The sequence below is a fragment of the Citrus clementina genome, unplaced genomic scaffold, assembly GCF_000493195.1.
Source record: "Citrus clementina cultivar Clemenules unplaced genomic scaffold, Citrus_clementina_v1.0 scaffold_8, whole genome shotgun sequence".
NCBI lineage: Eukaryota > Viridiplantae > Streptophyta > Magnoliopsida > Sapindales > Rutaceae > Citrus > Citrus x clementina.
Genome location: NW_006262022.1, coordinates 9,881,027 through 9,892,299, shown reverse-complemented (window position 1 = coordinate 9,892,299; position 11,273 = coordinate 9,881,027). Strand labels below are relative to the sequence as shown.

At 33.9% G+C, this 11,273-nt stretch overlaps 1 protein-coding gene across 1 annotated transcript; it reads right to left on the bottom strand.

Moving 5' to 3' along the window:
- Positions 1–382: 382 nt before the first annotated feature.
- Positions 383–9,234, bottom strand: LOC18034665 (GATA transcription factor 19). Its single transcript, XM_006423645.2, has 11 exons — positions 8,292–9,234; positions 7,678–7,764; positions 7,453–7,586; positions 6,785–6,886; positions 6,502–6,616; positions 4,766–4,825; positions 4,500–4,568; positions 2,776–2,844; positions 1,657–1,737; positions 717–794; positions 383–643 (listed from the first exon to the last, which is right to left on the bottom strand). The coding sequence occupies exons 1-11, from the start codon at positions 8,574–8,576 to the stop codon at positions 596–598; spliced, it is 1,128 nt and encodes a 375-aa protein (XP_006423708.1). The 5' UTR covers positions 8,577–9,234; the 3' UTR covers positions 383–595.
- Between the last annotated feature and the right edge of the window lie 2,039 nt (positions 9,235–11,273).

Genomic DNA, 11,273 nt, shown 5'->3' with positions numbered 1-11,273 from the left:
ACTAGTATGGCTCAAAAGATAAGTTAATTTTATCCAACACTTGTATAATGAAAATTATATAATATCTTTACTATTTTTGTCAAAAATATTATTTATAAATCATATTTACAACACGCTATTAATTTTTATTTTATAGCTACTCCCCCAAACAACTAAGATCCATCAACTCAGTATGCTAAACAAAGCTTTAACACTGATTTTTAAATTACAGTTGCCCAGTCATAATCCACTGTGCGTATTTTATCAAAATGGATGAATCTGAAGCATGTTACCGCATGATCTCTAATGTGGATTTGTTGTAGTCAACCAGAATTCTCTCCTACTCACAAGTAACATTTTTGGGCAATCTAGTTTCCAACTAAATTAATTCAGAAAAACGGCATGGAAAATAGAGAAGTTGGAATATAAAAAGCTATTTACATTATATTATCCAAAGCAAGGTACATGAAGATGTTTTTCTATTTTGACTATGAACATAACCTGGCTAACCTGGCTCTGGGCTGTATAATCATGTTAGTATACACCAGCAAAGGAACTTCATTTGGCAAACCAAGTGTGCATTACTTTAATATGTCTACAAACAAATGGCATGATTTCAAGTGTCCAGCCAGTCCGTCCCCAAATTCGAATCATCAACATCAACCTGTAATGTGATATCATCAACTTAAGGCATGCTTTTATTCTTATTTGAAGCCAGGTTATACACAAATAAATACCTGCTCATCAAAATTTGAAGGGATCTCAAAATCTGACCCAGAAGCATTGGCAAGCTCATCCATAGCTTCCTGCAAGTCCTGGTACATATTACAGATGAATTATGACTTCAAAAAAGTGTACAGGTATATGCTTTTCAACTAATTAGTACTAAGGTTGGTGTTGCACACACAATTCCTTTTCTTGTTATAAAAGAACATAAACCTATATAGACACATGCATGCGCACAAAAAATAAAGTGCGCATCTGAAGTGTTATAGCATTTTTAACATTTCATTCATCATTGATATTCTTTGACAGTAAGAAATGGTTCGCGAAAATTTCCTGTTGTTATCTCAAAGGCGACAGGAAACAAAATCCTAAATTGAAAACTTCCATGGCAGTATCAAGCAGCAAAACACCAACCAAATATTGTAATTCAACTAGACAAGCAGCCCTAACTTCACTTGCCATATAGATTCAAGTTGCTCTGTTGCTCAACTAGCAATAGCTTTACCTAAATTACAATCCTTAAATTAATGTTGTAAATATTTAGATTAAACTTTGGCAATTTCCTTTTTCGATAACCTAAAAATTCTGTGAACCTGTTTAGCAAACTCAAGTTTGATACCGGGGTCTTTGCAGAACCGTGCAAAGGAAGAAAGAAACTAGTAGCTTTTCAACAGGTAATCATCCCCAAGAAATAGAACCCTAGACAATATAAGCGCAAACCACATGCCTAACCATTCAACTGACCCCTCAGGTTTACATGCTGGATTGTTAATTGATACCATGCCATCAAAAATTTCACCAATGGGAATACATTTCTATCTCCCATTTATTGAAAGAACTGGTATGGGCAAAGGAACTAGATAATGCATTAGATTTTTGCTTAAAAGTATGGAGTAGGAGTCAATCTTGAACCTGCATCATATGAATTTCATCAATAAGCAAACAAAATACCTCGTCATCAAGGTTCATCAATGAGTTGTCTTCTTGAATGGGCAAAGGACATGCAAAACCATCATCACTTTCCAGCAAGTACTGCTTATCAAACAGGTATATTTGATAATCAAAACCACAGGCTTAAGTGACAAGCTACAAATTAGTGATTTGACTTGCAGGAATGAAATTGCAATTAATTAGGCACTTGAAGGAACAAACAAAGTAACAAGATAATACAGTATACTCCTAACACAATATCATAAGCTAAGAAAAAATAACATAACATTAGACAAAACAATTATCCAACAATGATATGAAAGAAATCAAATAACAGAGATGAAAATCATGATAAGTTGACAATTTGTAACCTAGGCCACAACCATTATTGACCAATGTTCCAGAAAACAAACGGATATTTATGATGCTCAGAACAATACTAGCTAGCACAGATATTTTGTTTCTTCTACGACAGTAATCTTAAAAGCGTTCAATATGGCTGTTATCAGATGGAAGAGGTTTAGCCATCCCAGTCCAACAAGCCTGGATTGATAGGACTGGGCTACGCATCCAGAGTCTCTACTGACCAATCCAACTAATCTTTTTCTAAGACTTCCTTTAGTATTAAAATACATATGCTGTGAATACCAAAAAAACAAAACAGCAATTATCTTATTGTTTTTCAGTTAGTTAAATCCCAGTTTAGAAGCAAGATCCATGTCAGAAATCCCATTCCTGCAAATACCAATGTCATCAATTGACCTGATTCCACTTGTCTGGCAAAATGTTCCATATGAATTGTTAATTCACATCACAGCTCATGAAAGCTCCTGCCAATACTTGATACAAAAATAGAGATCCTACTTACTCTATGTCATAAATCCTTGCGCACACTAGCAACTATTATTGTGTAATTCTGCTAATGATTCTCAGTCCAAAGCAACAAAAGTTTTTTGTGCATCTTACTCTTGTATTAAAGAAAAAAAGGCAGCAAGAGTGGACCAGAAAAGTCCAGTGGGGCACCTAAAATATTATTGTTCTACAATCTTCCAGCTCCTTTACGATACTTCAACTTAGACAGAAGTCAATGATCATCCACAAAATGTAAATTGATTTCAAGTTCTAGAAAAATTGCCATACCTGCTCATTTGACCTCATGGAATGATTTTGAGGATCCAAGGGTGCAGGCTTTGTCTCGTGTGGACTTCCCTATTATTGATGAATAGCAAAGCTCAGTTAAAATCAAATTTTGCATCAATTACTTGTTTCATAATTTAATCTACTTGATAAATTGAAAGGTACATTCCATCAGGACAAATCCTACAACAAAGGGATCATAACCAAATACAAAAGAATAAAAGAATATTTGATACCAACATTTTAAATTTGAATTTTTTTCTACTCAGCAAACACAACTACCAAATTATTTTATTTTTTCCTTTTTTATTTTCCTTTCGAAAAAGGGGGTGGGGGTAGGGATGGCAAAATCCGGGTCCGGGTCCGGGTTTAACGTTTCCGGTTCCGGACCCGGATGACAATTTACGCTCCCGGATCCGGATATAAACCCGGATTATTTCACTCCGGGTCCGGTCCGGGTTCAACCCGGAAAAATCCCGGTTTCCGGATTGCGGGTTTCAAACCCGGTGGTTGGACGAAGATAGATTTAATACTTGCCACTTTTTGGTTCTTTGGAATTACAAAAGCAAAAAACAATAGGAGGAATTCATGGGATCACAACCAAATTTGCTTACTTCAATAATAAAATTTACAATTATATGGATATTATGTGCTAAGATGCTGCGTTTGGCTATTAACAACAAGAAAAAAAATTAATAATTACCGAAATTAAGCAAAAGCAAAAAATTAAAAGAGAAATACAGAGAAACGAAAGAAAATTTCAGGTCACAACTAAGGCGGTGATGGGCCAGTGAAAAATATGATTGCCGGCGAGAAGGGGTTAGCAATTAGCAGCAAAGCTTGCTCTTTGGAGAGAGATGAGACCGAATTTGACGACGGTGGAGCTAGGTTTTTGATAATAGTGGATGATGAATTGAGATGATTAATTGATGATGTATTGATGAACTTGGTCGTTGGGGATGAAGAAGACGAAGATTGAGGTGGCAGTCGCTAGGGATGAGGGAGATGAGGTTTGAGGTGGCCGCTGGGGATGAGTGAGATGAAGATGGAGATGAAGATTGAGAGATGAACTGATAAAGATTGAGGGATTGTTTTGTTTTGCTTATGTTCCCCCCTCCCCTCAACAAGGTGGCGGCTGGAGCAATTGTTTTGTTTTGCTTTAGGGTTTTGCGGGTTTGTCTTGTTTGCTTTTATTTTTTTTTCTTGCCCAATTTATTGTTTAATGCTTATATATTTTTTAGTTAGTAATAAAAATTAATAAATAAATAAATGGTAGTCCGGGTCCGGGTTCTGGAGATCCGGGTTCACCTAAACCCGGACCCGACCTGGAATGTATCCGGGTTTGAAAAATTACAACCCGGATCCGCATTGTTAATGCATCCGGTGCAGGTTGAACCCGTACCGGATAATCCGGGTTTGTCCGGGTCCGGGCCGGGTCCGGAAAAATTTGCCATCCCTAGGTGGGGGGTTGTGGTGCAGGTTTGGGTGTGGAGATGAGAAAGAAACTAAATGTGGACAGGATGTCCAGAAATGATCACTGTCTCATGGTTTAGAATTTTAGCTACTTTACTAGATCAATCATGCAAAAGCACTTAACAAATTGACAATATAAAAATGTTACAAGAAGCAACATACCATATTCAAAAGTTTCCACATTTCTTCTCTTACAGCACTATAAAATTATTTTGTTTTCTACATATCAATCTTTACTGATTCTAAGAAGTTACCTGTTCATCTTGGTTGGCATAAGAATTTTCTGCTTCTGTTGTTGCAGGCTTAATATCACTAGAAGTTTCCTGAAGGTTATGAATAGCCATCAAGGAAGATTTTTCCTTGACAATATATTAACATTCTAGAAATTACCATGAACAAACACTAATGATGACTCGGATGATCAATTACTATGGTTTGTTTCGGCAAAAAGAAATATGGAAAATCAAGAAAAGGTTCTTTTCTCTTCAAAAGTAGAAGACATCAGTTATAAGATACAAACCAGCTCATGTTGTTCGAAACAAATATTCCTTCCCCCTTTTGTAAGATCTCTCAAGGTTCCCTTCAAATCAGATAAAGAGTATGTTAAGTCGCAGCTAGAAGGAAATCAATAAAGTTGAGAAGCATATCTAGAGCTCGTACAGACAAGTATCTACATAGAAACAGGTAAAACATATCCAGGAGACATTAATATCCAAGAGAAAATGAATTGCTCATTTACTGCAAAAGGGAAAAGGAGCATATCATGGTTGCATCTTCTATATCAGAGTGAAAAATAAATTATTCCCGAGATAGAAAAGAGCTTATCAACTTAAGAATCAAGCACAACTTAAATCTAGAATGAGAGTATGAACACTACTCATGATTCATAAGGGTATTAGCAGAAAACAAATAGCTGGGCGAAATTGTAAAGGAACCAGGAATACTTTTTCCCACCATAGAAGAAAATTCAATCAATGGCTCAGTAATTATGACACTGAGAATTTCAGGGCCACACACATTGAAAAAGGAGACAGCATGAACCAAGCAAACAAAAAGATTCTTAAATCCGGTTTAAAGCCACTTAATAATTATCATTCTTTAAAATCTTCATTATTTTACGCCTAATCTGAATCAACTATGAGAACTTTCTTAAGAGCAGCAAATCATACTTGAGAGGATTTTGCATATTTTCAAATAATATGAAATCATTCAATGCCAGCATAGGTTAATAAATCAATCAATATGAAATTTAGTGCAAATGATTTCACTCCTCTAATGGATAGGAAAAGCTAAAATAGATTGCAAATACCTACAGAGTTCTAAAAGATTGATCCTTTTCATAAAGAAAAGTTTATGATGTTAAAAGTGTCATGTCTATGTAGCTTTCTCTAACAAACACAACTTCAACTATACTACCAAACTTTCAGATGTCTTTGTTACTAATTATTGTTTAAATGGTGGCATGTAAACATTTAAATAAAAAAGAAAGAGAGCAAAGAAAATAAGTATAGCAAAATGCACTGGCCAAATTCCTTTCTTAGTGTTGGTAAATATGATTTTTAAAGTTAATAATTTTGACAAAATAGTAAGGTAATATAAGTTTTTCATCAACTTTGAATTAAATTCACCTTAACTTCCAATCTGCAGTGTTTACCAAACAATTACAAGCCACAGCTGCTCAACACACATTATAGCAAGAACTATTGAATCCATTATTTGGGCACATAACAAATAAAAATTCGGTCCTGCTGCTCAGCCCAGAGCTTGAGCATAGTACAAAGACAAAGGAGTAACCCGATAATAAATATAAGTGTGGTGCTTGGTGTCTATGGATAGGCAAGTTGTTTATTACCAAACAGAGCCTAAATTCATTACCGTCTAATGAAGATAATCTAAATAGTTGTAGATCTCGATAATCCTGAAATCACTAATCCCTCAATTTGAGGCAATGTGGATATTTCTGAAAGATTCCCTTGCATGAAAGACCAATGCGGCCAATGCATTACTGCAACAAGGATAAATCTACAATAAAATTTTGTCTAAATAAGAGCTGAAGCCCTGGCCAAGCTACGTCGTCTTTGTTAGCTTTATACCCATAAGAAATTTGAATTCAGGGTGTATAAGAAATGGAAATACAAGTTAATAAAGATACTTGAGAGGAAGAGCAGAACATAAAACATATTAGAGCACCCAATATAGACACTTGAGAGAGGTAAAAATCTAACTGAATACTAGTTTTATGAACAAGAGATTTACCTTGTTCGCCCACATAAGGCCACATGCATTGCAAAGAGTTCTTGGACCAGCTGGCCCCCTACGCATTGCTGGAGTCAACTTCTCACTTATCCCACAGTGTTGACATATTCGCGAGCTAAACAAAATGCAGAATCACAAATCGATTAAAATAAATAAATAAACAAGGACTGCTATTAGCATTTGAAAAAAAAAAAAAGAGCTTAATGCAGAGAAATGTAATTCTTGAAGAAGCGTAAGCCTGGACTTAAAGTTTCTAACAACTGAAATTAATATTCAAACTCACACGGATTCAGGAGGGGCACTGCCATTGCTTGGATTTGAATTGGCAGAAGCTATGTTAAAAGTCGCCTTTGATGATGTGAACTGTCCATTTTTACGTTGCATTCTAGCAGAAAAGTACAGTAGCAATCCAATTGATAGCAAATCACAATGTCTCACATAACACTGATGTTCATGATCAACAATCACTTAGATCTGACTGATTTAAAACAGCGGAGTATTTTATACTCCAAAATACACATAAACTCATGTCACAGCAACTCGATATACAAAATAGTTAGCCAATATGCTTGGATTGTATTGTGTTTGAGAGTATGTAGCATTTGCATTTGAGGGATGCATGTGCTTGTTCCTGAGAGAAAGAGAGAGACCAAAGGACAGGATCATAGCATCTGTAACTAGAACTTACCCCTATGAATTCTTTCCCAATATACATGTAGATAATTTACAACTGCAGTACCCCTATGAATTCTTTCCCAATATACATGTAGATAATTTACAACTGCAATACCCCTATGAATTCTTTCCCAATATACGGGTAGACAATTTACAACTGCAATATTCATAAGAATGCAGCAGATTCTTTTGTTGTCATGCAATTCCCTTTTACTGATGCATATAAACTGTAGTACTTTTAAAACACTCAACCTATCAACAGAATTAGCATCTTACCTCTGAGCAACCTCTTTCCTACAACTATACCGAATTTTTTTTTCAAAGCTTCTTTCTTTTCGTTTTTCACGAAACCTCACCAAAGAAGCAATTCTTTGTGAAAGCTTTGAGCCATTGGAGGCACTGCCACCACTCTGATAAATGGAATACGGAAAATGTAGACAATGAAATTCAGATTGACAAAAAAATTCTCTTAAACGAAAGTAGTATCGTATAAAGTAATACCATAATGTTTTGTGGTTGCGCAAAAGCTGAGCTGGGAACAGTAGAAGGAATGTCACACTCTCCCAGTAGTAATAGCAATGCTTGCACCTGTCATGGGCACCTCAAGAAATCAAGAAACAGAGAGGTAACAAAGGAGCAGATTCTAATGAGCACGGTCGCAACAGAAGCACAATTTCTACAAATAAAACTCTGCAGCTCAAAACATTTTCTTATCTGAGCAGCATCATTATAAAACAAGAAATATAAGATAAAAATGTATCATTGTGTTTCATGTGGTTTTCTCCTTGCAAGAACAATCCTGAGATTGAAAGATATCAAAACATTCAATATAATCATAGTTTCAATGTTTTTCTTCATTGCAGAAAGCGTCAAAAGTTTTTTAGTCATCGACAATTTGACATGCCAGAGAAGCAATAGCATCAAAAGTATCCTAACACTAATCTTGACAACATAGTTGTGGTTGATTAAGAAGAGCAAACGTATTACCCCTAACATAAGAAAGCAAACATACCAATACTAACACTTACTCATCATCAATCATCAATCATCAATCAAATTCCACAGTTTCTCATAATCGATCATTAAGCCTAATGCAAATATAATTGACATAATACCTTATGAGGAGTGACTGCAGGGAACACATAGACCTCGCCCTCGTAGGCTACGGTGAGCTCACTGGTGCGAGTTGAAGTTGATGATTGAACAGAAGAACCTCCTCTATCATTGCTCTTTCGGTTAACCGAGCTCGCTCCCGCTTCATCTTCAACTTCTTCAGGCTCGTCGTAACGGTCGCCCTGTTTGCTGCCGTTTTGAATCGGAATCGGAGTTTGTGCCACGTCATGCTCTTCCGTGTCTATATACGGCCGCGCTTGTAGTGGTTGTGGATTCATCGCAAACATTTCTCTACCATTTCACACTCAAAATACACACTCAAATTTTTTTTTTTTTGTTCTATTTTCTTTTAGACTTCCCAAGAAACTACTTGATATTCAATTTTCTCCTTTACCAAACAGAAACCCTAACTAAATTTTTTTTCTGAAGACTTCCTTCTCTCTCTAACTAATGTCACTCTCTCTCTCTCTCTCTCCCCCCAAACAGAACACTAAATTCGCTGCTGCTTAAACATCGGTTTCATGAATAAATTCTCCGATTAGCAGAAGAGCCTAGTATACACTATTACATAATAAATAGCTGAAAATGGAAACTAATATACAAATTGTGTGTATAATTATTATTATTGTTGTTGTTGATATTGTATATTAATTAACTAATTAATTAATTAATGGAAGTAAATGTAAGACTAAAGAAGCTGAAAACAGACTCCGTAGCCGTTTGCCAAGTAGGAAACACACAGACAACAATAAAATAAATAAATAAAAATCTTTGCGCTCGAGGGGAAGATGAGAATCACAGCCGTTGATTGTGGGACCTGTTGACGGATGCAGTCAGCAGTCAGCCGTTTGAATTTAGATCCGACGGGTGTGGAAGATAGACCGGTTTTCTGTTCGTTGGAAATTGCAATTTGACGTCTCTGGACATGCACGTGAGGACTGGGGTCAAAGTCTCGAACAAAAACAAGCGCGCACGTGAGAACGAAGGGGAGGTTTACTGAATCTGATGTGCAGGGAACTGCACCAGAACATCTCGTCGCTAAAGACTATCCTATTAGAATTTTCATGAGCAGAGCTTTTACTAAAAAGATAAGTTGTCTGGTTGTCCATAAGATTTTTTTATCAAAAGTTATTAAATTTTTTTGATAAGATAAATATTTTCAAGTTATGTTTGAATTGAATAAAATAAAATAATAAAATAAATAAAGGACATATCAGATAATTTAACTTTTAAAAAAGTTACAACTATTATTCTTAAAAGTCTAAAATTTGAAATTTTTATCATCGAAGCAAAAATTTAACCCTAAAAATTTACTTAAAATACAATTAGACAATATAAAAAATTTTAGGTAATATCCATTGATCATGTTCATTTTGGATAGATGGGAACAAACTATATAACTTTAAGTCTTCATAACTATTTTTATGTTGTTATCTTTTATTGATAGGAACAAACGTTTTCTACAATGAATTTTTTATTAAAAATTTATTATTATTGTTGAAAATATATTTTTCAGAATCAATTATATAAATAAGAGTTTCTTGATTTATATCGTAAATAAGCTACAAACTGGCTAGAATAATTATTTTAGTCATTTTATATTATGTTGTTATCTTTTATTGATAGGAACAAACGTTTTCTACAATGAATTTTTTATTAAAAATTTATTATTATTGTTGAAAATATATTTTCAGAATCAATTATATAAATAAGAGTTTCTTGATTTATATCGTAAATAAGCTACAAACTGGCTAGAATCATTATTTTAGTCATTTTATATATCTAAATGCATAGGTTTGATGAGTTCATAGAGCTAATTTTGTAAATATTATTGGTACCAACCACTACAAAATGAACTTTTTTTTAATCATTTAGCTAGGATTAGATAGTCGTTTTACATTTAGGAGCAAAGTAGTTATTTTGCCAATCTTCTATTAATTTTTTCTAAAGGTGTTAATGAAGAAGTTTACAAAGTGATGCACTTTATAAATTTCAGGTAGATATTGCAAAAGAAAAAATATTTTAGTGGATTTTTGATAAAGTGTGAAATATTAGGTGGTCAGTAAATATTTGTTCAAAAATTTTAAAAGGAGTTTTTGAGATTAAATAAGTATTTTTGGCAATTAGATAAATCAAACCAAATATACACTAAAACAGGTATGTAAATAAATAAAGTCACAAACTTTATGTGAATTTATTTTACACAAAATTGGTGTGGAATTATTGTATTAGTTAGATGACAACATGCCGCAACCCATATGATTTATTTTAGCCAATGTAATTATATCGCATCATTTTATACAAAATTTATCGACCACAATTAAATGATTAACCTTCACAAAAGGATACATAGCTTGTTTTGCATGAAGTTTGTCTAACATTGAGTGTAGGATTAGGCTAACTTTTGAGCCAAATAATTTATCTTATTTTCAGCATACTTCACTTTGAATTAGACTATTGTATTAAACTTAAATTTAGTCCTAAAATTATGGCATTAGTAATATTATTATCCCTTGAGGCGTTATCCACAAAATACATGCACCATGTCATTAAAATGTCTTGTCTAGTTTTAGCTTTTAAGTTAATTTTTTAAATAGAGTACAAGAATATTGTCAACATACCTTAACTTTGTAATAGTGATATTTAATTATATGGGATGTTGCCATTCACTCTCAACTTGAAGGGTAGGAGCTTAAGTTCCAACATTAATATTGTTCAAATTGGAGCTATATTCTCCAATCGTATAATTAAATAGAGATAGACATCTTTATCATCAAATGTGAGTAGAGCATATATATTCTCAAATTTTAATATGAAATAGACTTTTAGACTATGCCATATTCTTGGTTACAATATAAATAGATATATGCATTCTAACATAGAATAAATTATGGGTTGTACCGTATTCTTGATTGTAAGTAGACAAATTAATATAAAAACATTTTGCTAATTGAAAAATGAAAAATTAATACAAATGTTATGTC